This window comes from Callorhinus ursinus, unplaced genomic scaffold, assembly GCF_003265705.2.
Source record: "Callorhinus ursinus isolate GAN/ISIS: 27379988/994484 unplaced genomic scaffold, GSC_fseal_2.0 scaffold1, whole genome shotgun sequence".
NCBI classification, from domain to species: domain Eukaryota; kingdom Metazoa; phylum Chordata; class Mammalia; order Carnivora; family Otariidae; genus Callorhinus; species Callorhinus ursinus.
This window is the reverse complement of record NW_027397063.1, coordinates 71927257-71954600: the sequence shown is the minus strand read 5'-3', so window position 1 is coordinate 71954600 and position 27344 is coordinate 71927257. Positions and strand designations below refer to the sequence as shown.

At 47.6% G+C, this 27344-nt stretch overlaps 2 protein-coding genes across 14 annotated transcripts in view; one reads left to right on the top strand and one right to left on the bottom strand.

Annotated features, from left to right (window-relative positions):
- The window catches only part of MAP3K13 (mitogen-activated protein kinase kinase kinase 13), a 169572-nt gene extending 153773 nt beyond the window's left edge, over positions 1-15799 (top strand). For all 12 annotated transcript variants that reach the window (XM_073896045.1, XM_073896026.1, XM_073896035.1 and 9 more), the window contains 4 exons: positions 2658-3444; positions 7131-7201; positions 9624-9921; positions 10729-15799. In XM_073896045.1, coding sequence (XP_073752146.1) covers positions 2658-3444; positions 7131-7201; positions 9624-9921; positions 10729-10830 — 1258 coding nt within the window. In that variant the 3' untranslated portion in view covers positions 10831-15799. The remainder of the gene's footprint in view (positions 1-2657; positions 3445-7130; positions 7202-9623; positions 9922-10728) is intronic.
- Positions 15800-16866: 1067 nt separating this feature from the next.
- Positions 16867-25391, bottom strand: TMEM41A (transmembrane protein 41A). 2 transcript variants are annotated; one of them, XM_073896021.1, is made up of 5 exons: positions 25197-25391; positions 23505-23658; positions 21167-21328; positions 20255-20409; positions 16867-18689 (listed from the first exon to the last, which is right to left on the bottom strand). In XM_073896021.1, exons 1-5 carry the CDS (start codon positions 25313-25315, stop codon positions 18593-18595), a joined length of 687 nt encoding a protein of 228 aa, XP_073752122.1. In that variant the 5' UTR covers positions 25316-25391; the 3' UTR covers positions 16867-18592. The 2 variants fall into 2 exon arrangements, with proteins under 2 accessions (XP_073752122.1, XP_025733059.1); XM_025877274.2 differs by having other exon boundaries at positions 20271-20409.
- Positions 25392-27344: the final 1953 nt, after the last annotated feature.

The window sequence follows — 27344 nt, the reverse complement described above, 5'->3', positions numbered from 1 at the left end:
TTTTTTTTTTAAAAAGGGATTGATAAGATGTTGGTTAAAAAAAGGGAAAAAGAAAAATAAAAAAAAACAGTCAACAAAAATTAACTTTGATGAAATAATGAATCATGGTTAAAAAAAAAAAAAAAAAAAAAGCCATGAATCTATGTGCAGTATTCCCCTAGCGCTGGAGTTCTCCCGTTCTCCTTGATCGATCAACTTGGTCTTGGCTTGCTGGCTGTTTGTGCTGATCTTCTGGGGGAGGGGCCTGTTGCTGTGGTTTCCAAATGTCTTTGCCGGAGGCGGAATTGCCCCGCCCTTGTCGGTCCGGGCTAAGGAAGCTGCTCCGGTTTGCTCTCAGGAGCTTTTGTTCCCTGCAAGCTCTCCGTACAGCCTTGGAGGACCAGGGCAGAAATGGTGGCCTCCCAATCTCTACCCGGAGGAGCCGAGAACTCGGGGCCCCGCTCCTCAGTGTGCCCCCAGAGAAAAGCAGTCACTTCCGTGTCCCCGGTCTCCGGCCGCGCCCCGTGCTCACCCGGCCTGTGACCGAGCGTTGCTATCTCTGGTACCCGACCCCGCGCAGAGTCTCCAAACCCAGCAGATCCCTGCAGTGCGTTCCCGCACCGCTCCTCCCCGGGAAGGAAGGGGAGTCTCCCCGGATCTGCCGCTTGTTGGGTCCCTGCTGGAGGAGCAGTGGCCCGACTGGGCCGCAGATCACAGTTTATGGCAACCCCGAGCTGAGAGCCCGCGACTCTGCTCCGTCTCTGCAGCCGGCTTCCCCGCTCCGATCCCTGGGAGCTCTGGCACACTCAGGCACCCCCGGTCTCTCTGTGACCCCGAGGGTCCTGAGACCACACTGTCCCGGGAGGATTCCACCCCCCGCTTAGCCACTGCAGCGACGTCCCTCCACGGAGCCAACTTCTAAAAGGTCTGATTTTGTGCTCCGCGGCTCTAGCACTTGCCAGAAGCGGCCGGCGGAGGCCCCTCCCCCGCCGTCTATCCTCCCGAATATCGCCTCGGATTCACTTCTCCGCACGTCCTACCTTCCAGAAAGTGGTCACTTTTCTGTTCAGAGAGTTGTTGCTACTCTCTTCTTCGGTCTCCTGTTGAGTTCGTAGGTGTTCAGAATGGTTTGATCCCTATTCAGCTGAATTCCTGAGACCAGACGAAATCTAGGTCTTCTACTCCTCCGCCATCTTGCTCCGCCTCCCCCAAAAATGTTTTTTTTAAAAAGGGATTGATAAGATGTTGGTTGAAAAAGGGAAAAAGAAAAATAAAAACAAAACAGTTAAAAAATTAACTTTGATGAACTAATGAATCATGGTAAAAAAAAGCCATGAATTCTATGTGCAGTATTCCCCTAGCACTGGAGTTCTCCCGCTCTCCTTGATCAGTAAACTTAACAGTAGGCTATTTTTAAGTTTTTTTAGAGTCAAAAGTTATACCTGGCTTTTTGACCGTGCACATTATCCAAGGGGCAACTGTATATTACCTATAGTCTCCATGCTATACGTTACTTCCCTGGACTTAGATATTTTATAACTGGGAGTTTATGCCTTTTGACCCTCTTCCTTCATTTCACCCATTCCCCCACCCCCCACCTCTGGCAACCACCAGTCTGTTCTCTTACTGTATCTATTTTATATACTGAGTTTCTCATAATTCATTTGAGAAAAGGATTCTGTTGTTAAAAAAAAAAAAAAAGTTTGGGTGCTTGAGCTCTGTAATCTGAAGATTTGTGTCTGTTTGGTTCCAGAGAAGGAAGGCGGTAGTGGCGCTCTCTGGTGTCCTCGAGTCTCCGTCTGTACCATCCCTCGGTTCAGAAACCATTTATTGTTTACCTGTGCACCCTGAAATCAGTGTGTGCTCTGGCTCGCTCTTGCACATGATCTGCATGACCAGCCCAGGGAGCACTCGACAACAGGACTAGGAGAGGAGCCAGGACCATGCCAGGCCACTCCTCACAAGCCCTTCTCTTGATGGCTCTGTCCAACCTCCCAGGCTCTGTACTGTTTCCCTCTCCTCAGTCCCCACCCCATTTCCCCACTTCCTTAAACATGGTTGAGTACTGAGTGTGAGCAAGGCTTCCTGCTAGTGTCCTTCCCATACACAGATGGATGGACAGAGTCCCAGACCTCAAGGAGACCATGTCTCGACCAAAGTCCCTGAATTTATCCTCTTGCCTAATTAACCTGAGGTTTCCTTCTCTTGTGCCAGATCCCTGTGATTTGTGATCTTCTGTGGGATCCCTCTAGATCCATCATCAGACAGATTCCTGATCATGGGCAAACCTTTGCCTCTGCCTTGGCATGTTGGCACTGGGCTGATAGCTGAGGTTATAAGGAAGAGATCGAGAAGCCTGTAGGGTAGAATTATAATGTAAAGGGGATTGGGTACCTCAGCTAGTGAGGCACAGAATAAAATCCAGAAGGAATGAAGGAACTCCTCTATAGGTGGACATCTAGGTTGTTTCTAATTTTCTGCTATTTTAAACTATAGTATATAACATCAACGTCTTGGAAATACACATCTTTGTGCACACCTGTCATCTCTGTCAGATAAATCTCTGCATACGTGCCTCCTGTTTCAAGGGGTGTGTGTATTTTAAGGTTTGGGTTACATTTCCCCCAACTTGAATGTGTTTTCTTCTGTTTAAAACAAAATCTTTCCTTCCCTCCCAGGCCAGATCTGCTGAGATCTGAAGGTATCCCCAGCGTGGAGGTGGCTCCCGCTGCATCCCCTTTGTCCGGAAGTCCCAAAATGTCCACCTCAAGCAGCAAGAGCCGATATCGGAGCAAACCACGCCACCGCCGAGGGAATAGCAGAGGCAGCCATGGTGACTTTGCAGGGATCTTGAAAAACCAGCCAGCGCAGGAAAATTCACCGCATCCCACTTATCTACACCACGCTCCGTCCCAGTACCCTTCTCCCCATCACCATCATCCTCCGCAGCGACAGTACCAGCAAGCCCCTCCTGCCGTGTCTCAGAGTCACCATCCCAGACTCAATATGCACGGACAGGACATTGCGACCTGCGCCAACAACCTGAGGTATTTTGGCCCAGCAGCAGCCCTGCGGAGCCCACTCAGCAACCATGCTCAAAGACAGATGCCTGGCTCCAGCCCTGATCTCATCTCCACGGCCATGGCAGCAGATTGCTGGAGAAGCTCCGAGCCCGATGAGGGCCCAGCCGGCCCCTGGGGCTGTTGTCAGGCTGAGCCTTATGAGCCCTGCCTCCAGTGCAGGCCAGAACAGTGTGGGTCCCTAGACATACCCTCTGCTGAGCCAGTGGGAAGGAGCCCCAACCTTTTCAAGTCACCAGCACACAATCCCCTCTCGGAAGATGCCCAAGGTTCCGAGGAAATGGAAGAAAATGAATTCAAAGGCTGTAGGTCTGCGTCATCCCTTGGCATCCCTCATCACATCACCCCCCCAATGCTACCTCGAAACACAAGGCCCCTGCAAAAGGTAAGCTGTAATGACAGCCTCAGCACGGGATGTCAGAGCCCGTCATGTTGTGCACATTAGAAAACCTGCATCGTGCATCCATTTTGTAAAAGGAAGAGATGATGAAAGCATGAACAGAAGTTTCTTTGACTTTCAATACTCTCTCGCCCCACTGCTTAAGGGATAGATTAGAGACTGCGCTTTAGGAACTACTGAACCAGAGGACTGATTCAAATGTATCTAATTTAGATATAGATAAATAACCATATACTAGGGATATGTAATCAAAACTAGAACTACCCTAGCCTAGTCCTGATGGATGTTGCAAGAAGGAAGGATCCCATTATAAAACAAGTTTGAAAAACATAGTATTCTCTGTCCCCTCTTGGAGATTCCTAGTGCACATCGACAAATCCTAAGCTTTAAAAAATCATACAGTTCCTTGTTTAATCCAGCATTTCCCTTACCTATTTGGCCATAATGGCTTTAAAAATAACATCTATTAATACCCCATGGAACTAGCTTTCCTCACAATGTATCTTGGATGGGTGCCTGGCTGGCTCACTCGGCAGAGCATGTGACTCTCGAGCTTGAGGTCATGAGTTCAAGCCCCACGTTGGGTGTGGAGCTTACTTAAGAAAAAATAAAAGATTTTTAAAAACCAATATATTTTGGAAAACACTGCCTTTATGAATAACCATCATGACCCAGTGAGGTCTCCTTCACTGAAATCTGTTCCTCTCCTCCTCACCCACTAGCTGCCTAGGGTTTATTAGCTTGGAGGCAATCTACCATAGTGAACCTGGGAGCCAGAGAGATCTGAGTTCAAAGCAAGGCTCTTCCACTTAGAACCTCTATGAACATTGGTGTCCTTGTCTATAAATGGGGCACATAGTGGACCCTGCCTCATTGGTTGACGTGAAGATGAAGTGAGTTAATACATATAAAGCATTTAGAACAGGACCTGGCACGTAACAACCTTCCAAAAATGTTAGCTCATCTTGCTAATGAGTTAAAAATAAGATTATGTATGAAAAGTGTTTAGTACAGCGCAAACACCCACTCAGTTCTCAGCATTGCTTCATCTCGTCAGCATTCATCAGGAGTGCCGTTGAAGGAATGAAAGGGTCTAAAATGTAAATGAGTATGTTTCAGTCAACTAGACATTTAAAAGAAGTTGACGTACCTGTCAGGATGACTAGAATCAAAAAGACAAGAAATAACAAGTCGGAGAGGATGTGGAGAAAAGGGAACTCGTGTGCGCTGTTGGTGGGAATGCAAACTGGTGCAGCCGCTGTGGAAAACAGTATGGAGGTTCCACAAAAAATTAAAAATAGAAATACCATGTGATCCAGTAATTTCACTTCTGGGTATTTACCCAAAGAAAACAAAATAACTAATTAGGAAAAATATATGCACCCCTGTGTTTATTACAGTATTGTTTACAATGGCCAAGATATGGAAACAACCATCAATGGATGAATGGATAAAGAAGATGTGGGGTGTGTGTGTGTGTGTGTGTGTGTGTGTGTGTGTGTGTGTGTAGACATACATTCATACATATATACAATGGGATATACTCAGCTATAAAAAAGAATGAAATCTTGCCATTCATGACAACATGGATGCACCTATAGGGTATTATGCTAAGCAAAATAAGTCAGAAAAAGACCAATACCATATCATTCATTTACAGGTGGAATCTAGGAAAACAAAGCAAATGAACAAACACACAGACCTAGAAATAGATTCATAAATATGAAAAACAAATTAGTAGTTGCCAAAGGGGAGGAAGGTGGGGGAATGGGTGAAATAGGTAAAGGGGATTAAGAGGGTCAAACTCCCAGTTACAAAATAACTCACAAGGGGTGAAGAGTAAAGCATAGGGAATATAGTCAATAACGTTGTAATAACTGTGTAAGGTAACAGATGATAACTGTATTTATTTTGGCAAGCAGAGCATAATATATACAATTGTTGAATCACTATGTTACACACATGAAACTAATATAATACTGTAAATCAACTATACTTCAATTAAAAAAAAAGTTGAGGCTCAGAGCTACTGTCTCAGAACTGTATTTCTTCCCCAACATACAGTGCTGCTGCTGAAAAAGCATTCCCAGAGATTAAATTGTGTTTTGGGTGGTGAATTTGGGTTAATCTGTTCTCTGCTTCCCCACCCCTATATGCCAGTAACGTGTATTTTTTGGTAACAACTTTATTGAGCTATAACTCATGTATCATAAAGTTCTCCCATTAAATGTACCACTCAGTGCTTTTATTCACAGTTATGCAGTCATCACCAATTTTAGAATATTTTCATCATCCCAGAAAGAAACCCTGTACCCTTTAGCAGTCATCCCAGTCCGCTCTCGAGTAACATGTATCTTTGAACTATTCTGATGCCATTTTGATGCACTCTGTGGGCTGGCAGGCCAGGGAGTGCACACCCTATACATTTGGACTCATTGGAACAGTACTCCCACAAGGCAATTCAACTTCTCTTGATTGAGATCCACTTCCATGGTGCCTCGGGTAAATGTTCATCTTGGCAGTCAATATAACCCCATGCCTGTCCTTTCTACTCAAAAAAGCATATCAGAATACAAATGGGTGGGTGATGGTATATTAAAACTGACTTTAAAAGTAAATTATCCTCAACCTTTGGTATAATTACTTGGACCCAGTTACCCACCTCACAATGGATGGTACTAATCCAGTGCATCATGATTCTGTGGGTAAGGGCAGTTGATTTTAAGTGTGGCTGTTCTTATGTTCTCGAAGAGAGATGGACTCTTCCCTGTGAAGGAAGATCATCTTCTCAAACAAGACACTTACCCAGCCTTCCAGATGAATCACAGAGCCCTGGCAATCCCAAGGCCTCAGATGTCCCAACCAGAGCTCCATCATCCTTACCAACATGCTGACTCCATAATGCATTACACACCTGTTTTGTATTCATGGTGAAATGAGAAATACGGTACAAGATATGGTTTGACCCTCAAATAATGTATGCCTTAGTAGTGCAAATGAGCATTGTAACTATAATATTAGTGAAAAGGTGATTGGTACATAGAAGGGAAAAAGTAGTTGTTGGGTTTTGAAGAACTGAAAGATCACTTCTTGGTGGAGTCCCTATGTCAGGGCCTGGAGCCATGAATGACAATGATTACAAGAGACTGCCCCCAAATCCAAGACCTTCTCTCTAGTTTCCCCTCCCCATCACTCACCTTGGGTAGTCTCATGGAGTCCTTACCGACTGGAGGGCAAAACTCATATTTACTCGGTTCTGTGTGTCTTCCAGCATCTAGGACAGACCCTGTCCTCATGGACACCGAGGAAAGGTTGCTGAATGAAAATATATATGTTTATTTTTTTTAAGATTTTATTTATTTGAGAGAGAGAGCACAAGCAAGGGGGAGCAGCAGGTAGAGGGAGAAGCAGGCTCCCGGCTGAGCAGGGAGCCCGATGCGGGGCTCGATCCCAGGACCCTGGGACCATGACCTGAGCCAAAGGCAGACGCTTAACCGACTGAGCCACCCAGCCTCCCCTGAAAATATATATGTTTAAAGATGACACTCAGCAAACTGCTATTCAGTGCCTTCTGATTATAATTAAATCTTTTACAAGGAGTGTGTGTGTGTATGTGAGAGAGAGAGAGAGCGACAGATTGAGATAAAACACTTTCTCCTTGTTCTCCTCAGAGTGGAGATGACTCCTCAGAAGAGGAAGAAGGGGAAGTAGATAGTGAAGTTGAATTTCCACGAAGACAGAGGTAAAACCAACAAACACATGTACTGATTTCTGGGTAATGGGGAAAATCCTGAGTTTGGCATACCTCCTGCTCAGTCATAGGTCACCTTCGAACAACCACCTTATTGGGAGATTCAAATTCACATTCCTGTTTTCCCATTGCCGCATTTTGGCTGCTCACTATGCTTGGCGGATCCTAGTTCATCAGAACTCATTTCTTAGGAACTTCAAGATAAGGAGCATAAATTCGGCTTCAGGGTTACAACTGAGAACGGAGTGGGCATTTTATGAGGGATGGCCATGCTGTTTTGGGGATAATTTGATGAGTTTCTGGTGTACCTCCCTGTATTAGTCTCTCTGGCTGCTCTAACAAAATACCACGGGCTGGGTGGCTTAAATAATGGGAATTTATCTTTCACAGTTCTGGAGGCTGGGAAGTCCAGGATTGGGGTTCCTGGTGAGGACTCTCTTCCTAGCTTGCAGACAGCAGCCTTCTTGCTGTGTCCTTACAGGGTTGGTGGTGGGGAAGAGGGGTAGTAGGGAAGAGAGGGGTGCAGAAGGGAAGGGAAGGGAAGAGATCTTCCTCTTATAAGGTCACAGTCCCATGGGATTATGGCTGCACCCTTATGATCTCATTTGACTTTAATTACCTCCTAAGAGCCTATGTCCAGATTCAGTCACACTAGGTGTAGGGCTTCAACATATGAATTGGGGTGGGGGAGGTGGTGGACACAATTCAGTCCATAGTACTCTCCATGCCTTTGGATATTATGCCTCAAATTAAGTATAATTAATTAGGCTGAGTCGTCCTTCAGCCCAGCCTTAAAAGTAGCTTCCTGCCTAGCCAGAAAGAATAATTTTGCTGGTAGGATTAAATTTAAGAAGGACCACATCCCCCTACTTCTAGAAGAAGAGCTGCCTTCATGTAGGAGTAGGGAAGCTAGTTTTCCTCCAAGAAAGCCTTTTCTGTGAGTACACGGTCTGTTCTTGAAGAGTAGAGCTCTAAGAACCATCCAGGAAGGCTTGTGTACCTGCCCAGAAACAGGAATTCTCTGCAAAGCAAGAGACTCCTTTGGTAAATTGTATTCTGGGTCCCCACACTGCACAAAAATGAAATCCGTTCTCATCCCCTGAGCTACTCTTGCCACATTGCTATTGCTACCTTATTATCTCCTTGGTTTCTCCTACGCAGTGAGATTGGATCCCAGTAAAATGTCTTTTCATTCTCTGAACTCACTCTACTGACATCACAGTTACATTACTTCCAGCTTTGTTCCCATGACACACCATGAACTCAGCCCACTTAATGGCTTCCTGCCCTTCTTAGCTGCAAATTACATTCATGTTTTTACTGCATGGTTTTGCTTTTCATATTATAACATTTTTCTCCCTGTCCCTTTCTGTTACCAGCCTTGAGATGTTGTATGAATCCTACTTTAATTTCCCTTCCCCACACGAGCTCTTTTCAGGTGTCCTTGATTTTCCCCTCCTCCCAACCTCAGCCTATCACCTGGCCTGGTCAGTGGCAAGCCTCAGATCATATGCCATCAAAATCACTTTGTACTAAGAGATACAGAAAGATCAGACAATGACAGCGGAAAAAGGCAGTCTTCTTATTATTTTTGTTTTGTTTTGAAACCAACGTGAGCTAACAGCATTCTTATTTACTAGTCTACTTATCATAAACAACGGGAAAGAAATGAACTTTTGCAAATTATCCCGCCCCCTGCCTGCCCCCCACAGATTTGGCCTCATCTGAGCTAAACTCACGTGTTAACTGGAATGAGCCATTAACTGACACATTAAGTGCCCCCAGCTGCAGAGTGTGTGTTCCTTCCAAGCTCATCCCTGCTGGGGGTCAGCTGACAGGGCGAAGGCACTTCGCCTTTCAGGGCTGCCATGCCCAGTAGGCAACGCAGCTGGGGTTGAGGGAGAGGTAGAGAATGACATGGAGCGGGCTCTGAGTAGACCCAGCCCAAGCTGCAGCTCTGCATTCTCAGGTGATGTGGCCTGGAACAAGCCACTTTCCTTCTCTGGCTCCAGTTTTATGTTTGGGAAAGGAGTTAGGCCAAGAATCTCCCAAGACTCTCTTACGTGTAAGAATCTGGGAGGCCTGTGCCTAAGAAGCAGGACAGCTCCACACCGTGCGTGCATGCGTGTCCATGCTGTGACCCGACCAGCTGAGGTTTTCAAAGACCAGTGGTAGCCATCGGCTTTGGAATATAGTGTTTAGCCACATAAACATACGAACCAAATGAAAAGGGCGAGTCACGTTTCCTTCTCTTTTGCTTTAAAATTAAATAGTGTCCATCCATCTGTATTCGAATCTCCCTCAGGGGTCGGGAGAAACCTAGATGACCTCTCGGCGAGGCTATGACTGACAGGCAAGGGAAGAACAGCAGGTGTGCCTGTGATGAAGATCCTCTGGTTCTTTGTGGTTCTAGGCCCCATCGCTGTATCAGCAGCTGCCAGTCGTATTCCACCTTTAGCTCTGAGAATTTCTCTGTGTCTGATGGAGAGGAGGGAAATACCAGCGACCACTCCAACAGTCCTGATGAGTTAGCAGACAAACTTGAAGACCGCCTGGCGGAGAAGCTAGATGACCTGCTATCCCAGACGCCAGAGATCCCCATTGAGATATCCTCGCATTCAGACGGGCTCTCTGACAAGGAGTGTGCTGTGCGCCGCGTGAAGACGCAGATGTCTCTGGGCAAGCTGTGCGCAGAGGAACGTGGCTATGAGGTGGGGCTTCTCCCTCCTCCTTTCCTCACTGCAGCTCTTTGGGGTCAGAGTGTGCCTGGGTCCCTACAGCCTTTACAATGATCATTTAGTATTTGAGATAAAACAGGTGCCTCCAAGAAGTAAGTGGAGTACAGAGATACACAGAGCTCCCCAATAGGGACAGGTCTCCCAAGTGAGGCTCCAACATCGAATGGCTCAGGCCTCCTTCATTCTACGATTAGGTCAAACATCACCTGCTCCTGACCCCGTCTCGCTCCTCCATGTCCTCACCGTCCCCTGGATGATGCTCTCATAGCACATGGGACGCTCGAGGTCCTGCACAGCACAGGACTGCCCCTGTCTTGGGAGGCAGGATAGCAGGGTGGCCGAGAGTGCACACCCGGCCTCCGACGGCCTGGATGCCAAGCCCCGCCGGGGTTCTCTCCTGGCTGCCACGCTGGGCCAGCTGCTAGCCTCTCTGTGGGTCAGTGCCCTCGTCTGCAAGGGGGAGTGATGACGGCATCTGTCTCCTAGAGTGCTTGTGAGGATTAAGTGAATTTCTAGACGTAAAGCCCTTACAGCAGTGCCCAGATCATAGCCAACACTCTGCAAGCGGGGCTGAGGTGGTCCTGCTGTAACTGCCATCATCATCACTGTCATCACCTCTCCAGGTCTTCTTTCTCCAGAAACCCGGCAAGGGCGGGACCTGGGCTCATTTATCTTAGCCAGCAACCCAGCACGGTGCCTGTCACGTGGGAGGTGTCTGATACGTGTTTACTAAGTGATTACCCAAACGGATTAACGTTTTATTTTGTCTCGACTTTGCAGAATCCTATGCAGTTTGAAGAATCAGACTGTGACTCTTCCGATGGAGAGTGTTCTGATGCCACAGTTAGGACCAATAAACACTACAGCTCTGCTACTTGGTAATGGAGGAAGACCCATCCTGAAGATCTCATGACTATACTGGCATTTCAGATCGTTCCCCCCTCCCCCCCGACTCTTTCCCCTCTCTCCTTGCTTTTTTGTCTGGGAAGAGAGCTGCCCCATCTTTCTTACCCCTAGAAATGAGCTGCAATAACAGGAACATGAGACTTCGCAAATCTCTGGAAAAAAATATCCAAATGAAATTAAGTCTCACTGAACATTTCAATCAAGAATGGCAGGGATCTATTTTATTGAATATTCTAGCTACTGTAACATTGATATTTATTTTTGTTTGACATTTTAACACTTTGTACTGTAAAGAGTGAACTATATATGATAGAGAGAGAGAGAGAGAGACAATAATTTCTTGCAAAAAAAAAAGAGAGAGTGAGAGAGAGATAAAGGAAGAAAGAAAAGAAAGAAGTGGAATTTAGGAGCAACATCCTTGGGAATTTGTGGGGCCAGGAGGTATTATTGCTACTTGAACAGGGGACCAGTTTTTTGGCCATAAGTGGCTGAAGAAGAGCCAGAGCAAGACATATGGATTATTTTAGAAAACAAAGAACAACAAAGGAAAAGCAATTCCAGGTAACTTGTGAACAGACCACATTAAGTTCAACCAGCTTGTCCACACGGGTGATGGAAATGGCCTAGAAAAGACTGATGACCAGATACTTGCACCCAAGGTCTTTGAGGGCATGTGCTTCCTCTAGGAGGAAAAAGACAACTACACCTGTGGAAGCTGATTTCATTTTAAAAATCTGAAGCAGCATTTGGTAGTGAGACTTACAGACAGAGTCAAACCTTGTCTTTGACAAATACTTCCCTTTTTAATGCCGTCATCGTCATGACCTTGACAAATGTGTGACCTTGACCAGTGTGTTGATTTTTCAGACTCAAGTGCCATTTTCTTGTAGCCCTATTTCCTTTGCACCTGTTGACCACTTCCTTTAGGAAAAAAGGCCAGGGGTGGGGTGCTGATAAGAGAAAAAGGGGATTTACAACAGTATTAGAAAAGCAAATGTGGAATTTGTGAAAGTACATTCTAACAGTGTCTCAGTTCCACTTTGTGCAGAAGATGGGACCGCCCCTCTGTGGAACCAGGTTGCTTGTCTACTAGAGTCATATTGATTCAAACAGAACAGACTTTGAAGGCAGCTAGCATGTGTGTGAGTCTGTCCAGTGTCCAACCCCAAGCCACCCCCCTCGTTTTCATTCATTAACTCATTCTCTCCGGGAAGCTTTAGTGCCTGGCTACCACTAGCAGCATAAAGGCAAAATAAGCAACTGGCGAAAGGCAACCCCTTTCCCACCACAACAGCATTTTCATTAAATGCAACTTGTAAGGTGTATTTTACTGCACTCCGGATCAATGCAGTTTGGAACAATTGGATTTGGAAATTTCTGGAAAGAACAACTGATGCCAAGCAGCAGTTAGATCGAACATTGTCCAAGGCATGAGGTCCTGCTTGGCTCCGGGGTCCTGGGCTTTGAAAAGCACCCCAAGGTACTCCATGGTGCCTTGGCTTCAAGGAAATTTTTATCTAGAATTTTATATAAAAACAGGTGTTGGCCTAGTTTCCGTCTCTTTCTCCAAGAAAGGTTACTGTCAAACAACCTCTCTAGGCTCAAGACCTGAAGACCCTGGCTCAACTCTTTGACACTGCATCATGGTGGACATTGGGAAAGACTTACACATACAGGTATTGAACTATTTCCAACACAGATAAAACTGTCGCAGCCCCTTCCCTCGGTGTCACTGATTGCATCAGCCAAAAAGGAAAGGCGGAGGGAATTTAGAGCAGTTCCTTTTGCTTGTTTGATCCCTCCATTTGTTTACACTTTATGTTGAGACATTGATCTAAAATTTAGTGTCTATAATTTATAGCTCTTGGGTGGATGAAGGAGAATGTTTAACTTATACAGACAGCAGTGTTGTTTGCATTAAATTATTCCATTTTGTATAAAGTCTGTAGCTGGACTACATGAAAGATCTTAAGTTATGGCATTATTATCATTGTTATTTTATTTTATAATAATTATTCTCATTTTCTGTCGATCAGAAGGTGTGGTTTACAGTGTAGCACAATGATTGTGTGTATTGCTAACCATGAGTAATGATGGCTTTTTATGATCTTTATGAAGGAATGAAAATGGAACTGCCACTTGGGAGCTCCCTGGTATTCATCTTAGTTGTATTCCCTCATTTTCTGTGTGCAACAACAATCATCTGAGGATGCGGGTTCTGCCCTGGAGCCCGGTAGATACACTGTGGTTTTGACTTGATCCTAAAAGCTCCTGGGTGGGCAGATGACTGAGTGGATGGACAAATACTTCAAAAGTTGTAAACTTTCTCAAGTTTCTTAAGAAATAAAATCGTGGGACTACATTAGAAGCAAAAAGAGAATTATTTTAGTGCCCTGGGAGGAACCAACCCAGGGGGTTACCGCCCGGGGCCCGTAGGTCAGGCAGCGCCGGGAGCGGGCAGCAGCTTGTCATCTCCTTCCTGTTGGGTCCCATAGCACCAAACCTTTTTTTTCTCCTGGCTGGGAATAGCAAAGAAACATTAAAACAGAATGACATAAAATGCCTAGCTGTGATGTCATCCGGTAAAAGATGAGAGAAATTCTAGAAGGAGGCCTAGTCACTTAGAGGGTCATAGGGCTGGAAAGGTACCTTGAAAGCCCAGAGTTTCCATCCTTGGACTTTAGACCCACACTGTCTTGTGACTCTCGCTGCTTCGTTGCTACAGAGAGGCTACAAGTCTACATCCCCTTTCTCTCCAGCATAAAACATACTTCAGCTCGTCCCGGTCTTACCCACCTCTAGTGGCAAAAGAGAAACAGGAGGGGGTCAGCTTCTGTCTTAACACCTTTCAGTGATGGTCTTCCTAGAAAATCTGATACCTGATACCTCATAATTTTGATGTTTTTTTGAATTACCATCTTGACTGCCTGTCCTGATTATGCCATACATACCCATCTGGGTTACTGTTACGAGCATGCTAGGCTAGCACAGTGTTGAATCTTTAGTCATTCACCGTATTGTCAAGAGTTGAATAAAGTTCCACATTGAACATTTTTATTTTTAGTAGAAGTGACTAGAGGCTTCAGAAGAGAACAGTGTCCATAATCTAAGTTAAAAGCCTTCTCTATCCCAGCCTGGCCCTTCACTGCCTGCCTTGAGCTAACCAGGGCAGTTGTGAAGCGGTGTGTGTTTCTTTGAGAACAACTCCACAGTCATCTGAAGAGTGCTGCATCCAGAGCTCAGGGAGTCGAAGAGTGGATTCTTCAGTCCTCAAGACCATGCAACATGCTGTAAGGAGCCTCACAAGACTATGATTTCAAGCTTCAGTGTTGGTTGAAAGTTTAACCCCCTTGGGATGAGCGTTCACATTCATTTAGCATCTGTTTTTGACTGACTGCAAGATAATGGGTTTTGTCTTGCAGATGAACATTTGGTTCTGATTTTCATCTATTTCTAGATCATGTCCTCTGATAACAATTCCTATTAAAATGGCTTAGCAGAGGGACTGAGAAGCCGACATCCACTTTGAAATGATAATAGACCTTACCGCCAGTGAAGTTTCAACCTGTTTGCAAGATTGTGGGAGCTCCTACTCAAAAAGGGTAGAGATGCTAGCTGGCTCTGCTGTAAGATGATTTGGTACAGCCTACTTGAATTTCAGATATTTAAAAACTTTAGTATCAACAAATCATCCTTCTAGAATTAAAGGATTTTTAAAGTAGGACTTAGTAAGTACTAGACATACATTTCAGGGCCTCATTTTTGCTAAATTTCCCTCTTACCCCAAGTAATAGATGTGATGGTATTGGATTTTCCTGGTACCAACCCAATTTTAAATGCCCTCCCCTACTGTGAAGAATTGACATCCTTTCCATGTGAATGCAGCCTTATTGATCAAATAATTTACTTTTTTATCCCCATGCCCTTTTGTCTCAAGTTTTTCCCCTTTTCGTAAAATGTTCCCACTTGAACTTTCTGGAACTGAACTCTCCAGAATAGAACATATTTGGAATCCAAGGAATTCCTGCCCTGCCCTGCCCTGCCCTGCAGTATAGGGTGCTGTTTTGTTTTTCCACTAAGTCAGAAACCAAAATACTACTGCATACTGCCATCTACCACCTCCACCCTGAACACCCAAGACTGGTGTTATTTATTGATCACCATGTTCTTGCCACAGCCTCAGAACCTCTCACAACAGGGCACTGGGGACAACTCCCACTTGATTGGAATTGGTGTGTAGGGGGAGATCTCTTTTGGCATCCCCATCCTAAGCTCATAATTAATTTTCTCCAGGTGGTTTGGTATCTTGAGTTAGCTCTGAAGGGAGAGTGACAGGATCACACCAGTGTCCTCCTTATGGAGCCCACCATGTGGCTGTTGGGGGGGTCAGCACCATTGGCAGGAAGAAAGGCCACTTGCTTCCGCCCACTGCCCTTTTGGATGACAATTCCAACTGAATAATTTCCAATCACTGATGAATGGAATTCCAAAATGTCTCTTCATTTACATCATTTCATTGTGTTCAGTAAGCATGTTCCTCCCTCCCCTTCTATGATCAAAGTTAATATGTTAAGTCCCAGTTACTTGCTTCTTTCTTAGACTCCGTGAGGCTAATGTACCAAAACAATGTGATATTCTTTTTAAGACTTTGACTTGTACTGTCAGTATGAATTTAGTGCCTTTCCAGGCAGCAAGATTTTTCTTCTTTGCTGATTTCATAGAATAAATGCCCTAGTATACTCCTACCACCAATGTTACCGACCTCATAGACTAGCACATAAGAATTACATTAGTCGGCTTGTTTGCATGCTACAGCCAATATTGCAGCGCCTATTCAAACTGGAATGAACCAGGTTGCCAAGTGGAAGACCCTTCTGGAACCCGGAACACTTCTCAGGGACAAATGGCAGAAGGGGAGCTCTCAAAGCAGTGCTTTGAGAAACAGGGTTACCTCCAAGGAGTTGGGGTTAAGGCGTCTGTTAACTGTCACGTGATGAGGGCATCGTGGCAGGATTTCACAGAGACAGGCCCCTACGTGGATTCAAGGCCGCTGTAAGGAAACCTTCGGCCGAATGCCAGGCTTACTCCCTGGAGCCACTTCACCGCACTCAGGGGAGCGCTGGCCCCTGGCCCCAGGTTGCTGCCCGGTGTCCTGGCGTAAAGGGTCCTCCGATGGTGCCACGCAGAGGGCCCCACAGTCAGAATGTGCCAGCTCTTAGGAAGATGACCCTTAGGGACCGTATCACCTGGGCGGCTCTCCGCCACTCGGATTCTTTATTGCAATAATTGGAGTTCCTATCAGTTTGGAGCAAATTCTTTCCTGTGGTTAAGTCTCAAAATGAGCTTCCTCATCCGTCTCCCTGGGGTCTCCAGTCCCGTCAGTCCCCCGCTCCCTGTGGTTTCGGACGCCAGCTCCATTTGTACCGAGCAATTGTACGGTGAGGGCAATGGGAGTGACGATTGAAGCAAACCAATGCATGGAATTAAACAAAAACTGTGCTTCACTCCTTTCTGGTCCTGTCTTTTCCTAAGGTGCTGTGTGGGTCCTGACAGCTGCCTTCACCCGTCCCGGCACTTGTCAGAGCTTTCGGGAAGGGAAGACTCGACAGGCAGGGTGTCCTGCAGCCAGGAGAGCCGGGGGTGGAGAAGCTGGTTTCTGTGGCTCTGTTGTTGCAGACACACCCACGGAAGGAAGGGAAACCATCGTTTTCTGTCCTCATAGTCTCTTCTTGTTTTGTCATAGCCTGGACAGGTGCCCTCCTGCCTTCCCACGGCTTCCCCGCTGCCCATCTCATAGTTCCTCCTCTGTTCCTAGTGACCCCACTATTGAGTGAGTGCCGAGAAGGAAAAGGGGAAAACAAAAATCGGGCATCCAAAGAATCATAGTGGTGAGAAGCCTCCCAAGAGTGGGAAGCTCAAACCCCATTTTGGATCGTCTGCTTTTCAGCCCATCCTGATTCCCACCAGCAAGGGGAATGGAAAGTTAGCAACATGTCCAGCACACACCACACAGAACGTTAATATCCATTTATTTGGGAAATTGCTTTACCTGTAAACTCACAACTGGTAAGGCACAGTGTAGCAAAATCATGGGGGGAAGAGACAAATACAAGGATCCTGTGAAGGGCAAAGGGCACAAACTTGCAATAGTGTAGAAGACACTGGTTTCCCCCTTCCCTCCTCCTCCTCCAGGACACAAAAAGCTACAGATTTCACACACTCCTTCTCCTTACCCCCCACTCGTTACCGAGCTTCTTTGAAAGCAACACATCTTTAAAAATGAAGCCCTTGTTGTGTTTTTTTGGATCATATGATGTCCCTAAAGCACAGCTTGGGAACTGATGCTTCCTACTGAACAGGAGCATTCTCAGGAATGCGTGTAGAACAGTGGGCCAAGTGAAAGCCTTGGCAAGACTTTGGCCAAACCAGATCAAAACCCAGCAGGTGATGCCCAAAGGCAACAGTTCTGGTAAGAAACGATGAGTTACTCCTGTAGGGTCCAGGATCCCAGAGCTGGTCAGTTTAGGTGCCAAGGTCCTTGTGTCCCTGGCAGCATTAACCCAGGCCTGTGCCCATTCAACACCGCAGCTGCAAGAAGCCATGACAGCTTCAGAACGTTAAAATGTCACACGACAAAGTAATCCAAAACCAAGTTTCCCTCTTTGGATTAAAAGATAAAAGTATTCCTCAGTTATTCTCGACAAATGACAACATGAAAAAAAATACAGAGGGCACACTGGCTGATAGCTCAGTGTACTGAATCCATTCTCCTAGCAGGAGGATGGAGAAAGGATTCATACACAGAAAGGAGAGATTAGAAAATGTACTGACAGTCATTTGGTTCAAGTGAGCCAAGGACGCTGCCCCATTCAGACAGGTAGGAATTTCTCCAGAACACACCTGCAACATAGAGTTTGCTGCATTCATATTTAATCTATTTGCAATCAGCTTATTTGTCAGGACATGCAACTGAGAGGTTGGACATATATGGTAACGTCAGTGCATTTGGACACAAAGAGCATCACGGAGATCACTGTGCATTTGAGCTGTACGTGCAAGTTCTGCGCTGTTCGTCAGCTTGTTTCCCTTGGTTTATGGAAGAGGTAGCTCATCAGCAAAAAAATAGTACACAATACTCTTCGAGAGGCTAACAAGATGAAGGGTAATGTCAGTGAGGTGGGTTCACGTCATCATTTATACCAAGAACACCCACTAGGGACATACCAGGAGAACACCTATCACAACAGCCTACCACTTAGCGAAAGAGGCAACTCTGGACAAGGACAATCAGCGTCTTCTCCTAAGGCAGCTCAGGGCTTGGCAAGAGGCAAATACAACAGACCACCCCGAGTTCCTTGTTATTCAATAGAATATAAATAGGATTTTCTAGAAGGCCATCCGTTTCACAGAGTGTCCTGCTAAGCCAGGACTGGTTTGAGGACCTGGTACAATCCCCCTTCTAGAGCACAGAAAGTCCTTCATGAAAACGCTGCACACAGATGAAGAGTGTCCAAATCACCTGTTGAGGGTAATTAAAAACAATGAGGGGCTGCAGAGGACCACACCGGTACACAAATAAGCAACAGAGTCCAGGGACGTGGCAAACAACCCAGATCACGTGTCTTTTCTACTATTTAGGTGATTAGCGTTGCTTATTTCATTCAAATGCAGGTCCTTCTGACTAAATTTTTTCATGAGGGTTCCAGGAACTAAGGCCACCAGGGCAATGGCCAAAAGCTTAAAGACTGTTTCCCAGGAGAAGAGAGCATCCAGGGAGGTAAGAGTTGACAGGATGGAACCTGTCTGCACACAGATAAAATTGTACGGGACCAAACCTGGAAGAAAGGGAAAGAGCCTGTTACCAGGGGCAGCAAGATGAGAAACAATAACCCCTCAGAAACGTCCCCAGGAATTCACAACCACGACTCCAGATTTTTTTTGCCCAACTCCTGACCCCTAAGCACATTACCTCTTTCCCCTCTCCACCTCTTCCCCTCCTTTCCTCACTTCCCATAAACTGCCCTGTTTAACAAAAAGACTTGAGATGATTTACAAAAAATGCATGTGCTACAATAAGATAAAAAGATTTTTAATAGGAAACACAAAAATAAATGAAGATATCCTTCAAGAAATCAGGAGATACGGTTAGTACGAAAAAGTGTAAGGTTCACACATTTGCTAGAAGTGCCCTCAAACTGGGTTCTGAGGACCCAACAGCCTAAGTAATGAGAGGCACCAACATTATGAGATTTATAATATGCATAAGATAAAAACAAGTTTCTTAGAAATAGCACTACTTCCGCGTTCTATACTGTCTCTGAGAGATCATCAAATCCACCGGATCCCCGAGAAGTCTGACTGGTGGCCAGACAGGCTGGCTGTTTAACAATCCCCTGGGGAAGCTGTTAAAAACACATCCTCCCCCAAGATTCTGGTTACCTGGGCCTGGAGTAAAACCCATCGTAACAGCTTCTCCTGACCGCCCCTCCTGAGACTAATTGGTTTGGGACCCCCTGATCACCCAGTCCTCCCCTACAGTAGACAATGCCTCAAGATCACAGAGCACTCAAGGTCACACAGCTTGTCAGGAGACTGGAAGCCCGGTCTCCAGAGTCTTTCCCGGCCTCCTGCCACCTAGGTAATCACAGGCTGCTAACTGAGGAACCAAGACACTTTGTCCGAAAGCCAATATGACTGGAATGAGCTGTGGTCGATTTTGCTTCGACTTAAGATCTCACTTTCTCTCTCAAGCGTTCCCTATTAATAGCAGCTACTCAACCACAGATTTGTTACGTCCGACCTGTAAGTCCTGAGTAGTCAGTCTTTCTCTCCATGCTCTCAAGTAGGTTTAAGAGAAGCACTCCTTGCCTTAGGCTTAAAGAGGGTGGTTTACCTCCGGTGTGAATACAACAGTCACTGACTTTATGGGCTGCTAGCACATCACCACGCTGATAAAGGTGATCCAAGGCCCAGACTTGGAGAAACAATGCTCTGGTCCCAGCCCCTCACCTGGCCAAGTTGCTCTGCTCCTTTCTTCAGCCTCCACCCTTTTTTCACCCACACACCCTCACTCCAGCTCTGCTTTCCTGCTAGCATTTCCTGAGACATTGCTAAGGGCCAAGTGACTCATTTTCCACAGATGATGCTACCAACCCCAGTGCCTAGCACAGTGCTGGCCACACAACAGGTGCTAAATACCGCTGTGGAATGAACAATCCTTACTTTTCCCAAAAGTATTTTTATGGGTTTTCTGTTCAGCCCTGAGCAGATCTGAAATCAGGAATAATTACTGGAGGTCGCAACTCTTGACGCTGTTCTTCACAAACCTGGGCTCTCAGAGGCAGACACAGGCCCATGTGGGTAGGCCTCCGACATGGCAATGCTGAAGACTCAGACTTACCCCACCAGCTTCTTACCAATCAGAACAGAGAAGAAGAAATGCACAATCGGGATGTTCAGAATCGGAGCTGAGAGGTTCAAGAACCAGTTTGGTGTCATGGGGAAAAGTCTCAAAAACAGCAAGAAAAAAAACAGGCTGTTTCTATTCTCCTCCACCTGTAGCCAAAAAAGACAAGGCCATTAAGACGCAGAGAATCTCTAGATATTGAAAATCTGATAGCACCAAGCACTGTTCTAGATACTTCACATATTCTGTTCCTGAATCTCCCAACAACCCTCCAGGGTAGAGACTGTTTTCCTCATTTTTTTTAATTAAGATTTTATTTATTTATTTGACAGAGAGAAAGGGCACAAGCAGGGGGAGTAGCAGAGGAAGAGGGAGAAGCAGGCTCGATCCCAGGACCCTGGGACAGGGGCAGACACTTAACCGACTGACCCACCCAGGCGCCCGTTTTCCTCATTTTTAAAATGGAAGTACCGGGGTGCCTGGGTGGCTCAGTCATTAAGCATCTGCCTTAGGCTCAGGTCACAATCCCGGGGTCCTGGGATCAAGCCCCGCATCGGGCTCCCTGCTCCACGGGAAGCCTGCTTCTCCCTCTCCCTCTGCTGTGTTCCCTCTCTTGCTGTGCCTCTGTCAAATAAATAAATAAAATCTTTTTAAAAAATAAAATAAAATAAAATGGAAGTACCTGAGGCTCAGAGAAGTCAGGAACTTGCCCAAAGTCACAGAGCACGTAATGATGAAGCCGGAATTTGATCCCAGGTCTGTGCGTCATGAACAGACCAAAAGGAGCCCCTAAGAGCTCCAAAGCAGGGTGGAGGACCATGGTGGGAAATTCCTGCCTGCACACCCCTCAGAGCCCTGAGGTGACCGTCAGGGGGCCCAGCACTCAGCTGCAGCCCCTCCCCTTACCTTCCTCTGCAGCAGGGACACTTTCTCAGGAAAGTAGGAGACCACCAGCTGTTTGCCAAAGACACTGGAGAGCAGGTAGCAGCACGTGGCGCCCACTGATGTCAACACACAGCACAGCAGAAGCCCCAGCCATGGTCCGAACAAAGCACCAGCTAAAATATTCTGCAAAAATAAAACAAACCCCTCAGCCATTAGAACATCTGCTGGCTACCAGTCACCTTATACTGGGGCCAAAGAGTCACAGGTTCCCTCCTCTTCCAGTGATTTTCCCAACCCAAACCCAACTCCCATTCTAAAGGGGTGAATGAACAGTGATGACAGGGCTGGGAACGGTACCCCTGGCCTTGGTCTCTTCACCTTCCAAACAGTGATGAGGTGAACACTTCAGAAGGCAGGAGAACATTCTCTGGGACAACACGGGTATACAGCCCCCCGGCCTGCTGCACGGGCTGTGGGAGGTTCTGCGATCACCAGTGCTCCAAGAAGGGAGAAATGCAACTCACACGTTATTGTTACCATTTTAAATGAACAGAAACCGTGAATTTTCCTTCAGTAAGACCACCCAAGCTATATAAAACATCCTCTTTCTTTGCTTCCTGCTGGAATTACATCTGTGGTAGAGAACACTGGGGGTTCCACGTTGACCAGAGCTCTAGCTGACACTCAAAAAAGTCTTAGATTAAGAAAAATAAAAAGTGAACAAATACATCCTAAATACAGTTTGGCCGGTAGACGTCACCCTGCCAAACATGGGATCCAAGAGAGAAAGTAAAAGGGGAACTTCCAAGTGAGAAGGTGGGGGTATGATGAGCACCTACTATAGCTGAAGTGCTTGACTACATGTCTTATTTCATCCTTACAACGACCCTGTGTCATATGCCATCCTTACACCATTCTCGCGGGGAGAGATTAAGTATTGTGCCCAAGCTCCTCCACTAGGCAGAGACAGGATTCACTCCCAGGTAGCATCTGACTCTCTGCCCTGAGTAGGGATCAGCTCAAGAGGGGAGGCGGGGGCGCCTGACTGGCTCAGCCGGTAGAGCCTCTGACTCTTGATCTCAGGGTGGTAAGTTTAAGCCCCATGTTGGGCATGGAGCCTACTTAAAAAAAAAAGAGGGAAGGCAGCTACAGAGGCACCCCCAAGAAGTCAGTCCCAGACCTCAAGCACCACACACCTCCCTGTCTCTCTTGACATGGACACGTTTGCTTTTCTTCCAGTTTCCAGCCCGAGCCTGGAGTAGAGAGAAAAGATGCCAAGGCAGGAGAAAAAAGCAGGGCGGAAGGAAGCTTTCAAGGTCTCCTGCTCAGTCACTCAGTCATTCAACAAGTGCTGAGGGCCACTGTGCGCCAGGCACTGTCACCGAGCCAGGTGCTCTCCACGCACCATTCCATTTAACCCTCCACGCGACAACGCGTAGGAGTAGCCCCATTTTCCAAATGAGGAAACAGGGCTGGAGAAGTTAAAGGGGTTGCCCGTGGTTACGCAGCTGAGATTCAACCCCAAGCCCTAAAATACACACACATTGACATGAAACAGCTGAAAATGCCGCGGGGAGGACAGCAAGGTTCTTCCTTAGAGCCTCAGGCAGCAACTGAACAGAAGCAGCCCGCAGAGCGCATGCCCAGGCCCAGCGCCACGGCTCCGAGGGCGGTGGGAGGGGCCGCCTGGGAAATCCAGGACGACTCGTCGTCCTCCTCACACCCTCCCCACGCAGGGAGGTCTCCCCGGCCTCTCCAGCCTCACATCACCATCAACATCTTGCTTTTGTTCGTCAAACATCTGTGAAGGCAATTCCCTGAGCCGGGCAAAGAAACACAAAGCCGAGAATCAGGAATGGGCCGGGTTCTCAAAGAACTCAAAGACTAGTGGAGAACACGGATTTTCAAAAAGTAAGAGAAAACGGTGCCAAGATGGAGAACGTTACAGAAGCTCCGAGAGGAACAGCCGACCCAGCCCGGACTGTGTGTGTGTCTCCGGGACAGCGCGCAGCCATCAAGGCCTTGGAAACAAGAGGAGAGGCCAACTCTGGGGCCAGGCAGACACAGGTTCAGCCCCCCAGCCCCGCCCCTCCTCTCCCTGTCACCTCGGACAGTGCCTTCCCACCGCAGTGTTTACTTATCTGTAAAATGGGATCATGACGCCCACACGCTAAGGCTGCTAGGAGAGTTAAATAAGGTCAGGAAAGCAACTAGGACAGTGTTTGACCCAGGGGAGGCTGTCGACAAATGCCCGCAACAGTACTCTTCCTCTGGACTGTGTGATTTGCAGCCTAAGGGCCCCTCTGCAAAGAGAGAAGGTGGTTTCCTGGCGGGCACAGAAGGAGGGCAGGGCACTGACCAGGAAGCTGGAGCCAGGGATGGCAAAGCCCTGCTTGTAGAGGTAGGCGCCGCAGAACAGCAGGAACACGTAGGCCGGGTGCTCCTTCCGGTACTCTCGAAGGACCTCGGAGAGCTCCCGCAGCTCCGCCAGGTCTGAGGGGAACCATAGTGACCTGGGGATTTGGAAAAGCGCATGGAAACGTGAGTCCAGATCGGCCTAGTACCTAGGAAAGTCACTTGTGTCTTCATTCCAAAGTAGGTTCATAAATGTGCCCATCAACTGGTTTGCTAGGAACATACACATACTGGGAGCCCAGGGTGACAGGGGACCTGATACCACACAGCAGAGGGAGACAGAAGAGCTTGCTTCTTGGGAAGCAAAACCTGGGTTAACATCTCAACTCTGCTGCTATCCAGCAGTGTGATCTCGGGCTAGTCCCTGGGCCTCAGTTTCCTTACAGGAAAAAATAAGTGGTAAGTGCCCCTTTAGTTCTCAGGTTTTATGATGTATTCTTAAGAGGCAAACGCATTCATTTTCAGGCAGGAACTAAATGTCCTAAATTGCCTTCCCTTCATGGAACGCCCCCTCCCCCACAAGCTTCAGCCCAAGGACAATTGAAACTTCACAATGCTCCCCAGTTACTAGGTAAAAAGACTGTTTTATCATTCACTAACAGGCCAATTAAAGATTCCCTGGGAAAGTATATCTGTCCCATACCATAAACATAAGCTTCTTGATAACATATTAGGCTTGAAACCAACCCGTTCAAAGAGGCTCCCCCCCAACTCTTTATCTGGCCCTTAGTTCATTCTGAACCCTGTACAAGGGTTACAGTGTAAAGGCCACCTTGCCTCTGAGATAAGAGTAACCCTTGAATCCATCAATGATCAATTATGAGCAAACCCGCCTACTTGTCATCAGAATGTTTCTCTTAGTATGCCTGACATCCACAGCACAGCCTTCTCAACTAGGGCAAAAGAATACTGTAACTGAACACAGTTACCCTCATATTCAAATACCAGTAACATCCTTGCCAACGCACACTTCCATAAACTTTATAAACTGTATGCTACACTCCCGGGGAATCAGCCCCGCGGTGCCGCCTCCCGCCCCAAGTCGGTCATGAGAAGGCGAAAAGGAGAGACAGCCAGGAAGACCGGCGGACCTGATCATTAATTCGTGAATAATTTAAAGTTGTCCATGCAACACTCCTGAAGACCGAATGCTTGCAAGCCCCAAGGGCAGAGCCGACGGAAGTGAGATGGGGTGGGGAGGACGAAGGAGGGGGGCTGCGGGTCCACGCTGGGGCGAGGGTCGGGTTAGGGCTGGGCCCGGGAAGGCGACGGGCGCACGGCTCCTGCGGCGACGCCACCGCGCCGACAGAGGCGCGCGAAGGGGCGCCGCGGAGATAAGACGCCGCGTTTCCCTCTGCAAATCACCGCCCTGCGTGCAAAGCCACGGATCGCCCGCCCAAACTGCACACAGCGCAGCCGGCAGCCGGCAGCTCCAGCCAGGGCCCCGACTCCCATCCACCCCGCCGACCCGACACCGGACAGATGCGGCCGGGCCACCAGACCCCGATCCCCAGTCCCAGAACCGAACCCCCTGCCCCCGACGCCTCCGCTCCCGGAACCGAATCTCCCACTCCCAGACCCCCTCCTCGGACCTGGCTCCCTTCCTCTGACCCGAACCGCGGCCCCCGCCACGCACCTGCCTCCGGTCTCCTTGCCGGAGCCCAGCGTCCGCCCCCGGGGCAGTCGCGTCGACAGCAAGTACAGGGTGAAGGTGCAGCCGACGAAGACCAGCAGGAGGCCGAGCAGGGGGCGCATCTCGGCGCCCGCTCTCGGACCCGCCGAGCCGCGGGGAAACCTGCAGGCAGCTCCCCGCCCGGGGCTGCGCGCGGCCTGCGCCTGCGGAGCGCATTCACGGACGGACCGGGGCGGGGTCGGCACCAAGCCCCGCCCCTGGACCCCGGCCCCGCTCCCGGGCCGGGCTCCGCGCGCCGAGCTGGCCTGTAGAGATTCCAACCGAGATTCTAGCCGAAACCTGTCTTGCGGCAGCTCTAGAAGTGCGTCTGCCCTCCTTCCGTCTGCGCATCTTTTTCCATGTTTACCTCTGTCTCTTTCTTTGCTTATTTGCAGGCTCTTTGCCGGGCGCTGGGAGATCCAGGGGTGATTCACAAGCCCTGCCTACAGCGAGCTTGCAGTCTAGCGCTCGACACTCTCTTGTCCACCCCCAGCTGTGTGATACAAAGCAAATACAGCCAGTGCTCCAATCAAGTGCGGTGGGACGGTCACAGTGACCACAGAAATAATGAAAATTACTTTTTATTGAGCGCCTACTATATGTCCATTATCCCTACCCCTCACAACAATCCGGCAAGGTTGGTATTTTTGTCTTTATTTAACAGATGAAAAGATCTGAGTCTCAGATTAAGTGACATACCCAGACAGAGAGCCCTGATTACTGTTGCGGAGGACCACCTGAGCTAGGGCGTCTCAAGCTCTTTGTTGGTCTCTGATGGCCCTGGCGGTAGTCAGCTATTTTGTTAACAGTTCTGGTAAAACTACTCATCATAACTTCTAGGCCCGCTGTGCCTGCTCCAAGCCATGAACCTATGATTCTAAAGTATCAGTTAAACTGACCTCTGGAATATCCGGCAGGAAGGTGGCAGCCTGGGCTGTGGCCAGAGCTTTTCTTTTCTTTTTTTTTTTTTTTTTGAGAGAGAGAGCGGAGGGGGGTGGGCAGAGGGAGAAGCAGACTCCCGCTGAGCAGGGAGCCGGATGTGGGACTCAATCCCAGGACCCTGAGACCATGACCTGAGCCGAAGGCAGACCCTTAACAGACTGAGCCACCCAGGGGCCCCATGGCAGTAACTTTCTATTACTGATAAATCTCTTGACTTTCTTGAGTGAGGTTTGGGGTAGTGGCTATAATCATTTTAAGAATAATAAGAGCGATTGTGAGGTATCCCAGAAAACATGCATCAGTAAGCCCTCCAACTATTAAGACATTCATAAGCCCAAGGCTGGTGATCATATCCACAAATGAAAATGTATCCCCTCTGGTGGGTAGAGGACTCCAAATGTTAAAAGAGAGAGAGAGTCAGGATTAGAATCCAAGTCAACCTGGGTACAAAACTAATGGTCCCACACTGCGTGGATTCATGGAGGAGACAGGGTTTGAGTTTACCTCAAAGATGAGCAGGATTTCCACAACAGAGAAAGGAAGGAGAGGGTGAGCTAGGGGCCCAAGTAAGGCACCAAGGTCCAGTTTCATGAAGCCTAAACTATATGAGAAATGAAAAGTTGGAGACAAACTGGAAAGCATTGGAAGGCAGGCTCGGGAGCTGGATTTTTCAATATTGTGCATGGTGAGACAGCAACAGAGGTGTTTAAACAAGAGAATGATTTAGTTCCCGTTTTAGGATGTTTGCTCTGGCAGATGATTAGAATACGTTCTGAGTTGGTAGTTGCAACTGTCCTAGTAAGAAAGGATGCAGGCTGAGCCAGGACCACAGCAGTGAGAATGAAGGGAGGAAGATGGACACACGAGGGGGAGCTGAGCTGGTAGGAAATATGACTGACTACATGGAGAAGAGGCAGAGAGGACTCCATAATGCCACAAGCCTAGACAACAGAGAGAAAGCATCTTCATCAAATCATTCAAAGCAACTCTTGGGCCAAATAAGAAGCACCTGTCAGAATTTGAAGTGTACCAGGTCCTAGCAATTCCGCGTCCAGGAATTTAACTTATAGATATGCTCACAAAGATGTATGTTCCAGGGTATTCTCTCCGCTTTGTTTTGGTGTTACGAGATTGGGAACAACCTAAATGCCCATCAGTTGGGGACTAGTG

Bases quoted from the DNA above. Each gene is read 5' to 3' on its own strand.
- TMEM41A (XM_025877274.2), bottom strand. From the start codon at position 25,315: ATGCGCCCCCTGCTCGGCCTCCTGCTGGTCTTCGTCGGCTGCACCTTC. The intron at 23,659-25,196 runs GTGCGTGGCGGG...CCAAATCCCCAG, and splicing joins GGCAAGGAGACCGGAGGCAG to GTCACTATGGTTCCCCTCAG. The intron at 18,690-20,270 runs GTAAGAAGCTGG...CCTTTCTTCCAG, and splicing joins CTTCTTCTCTGTTCTGATTG to GTTTGGTCCCGTACAATTTT.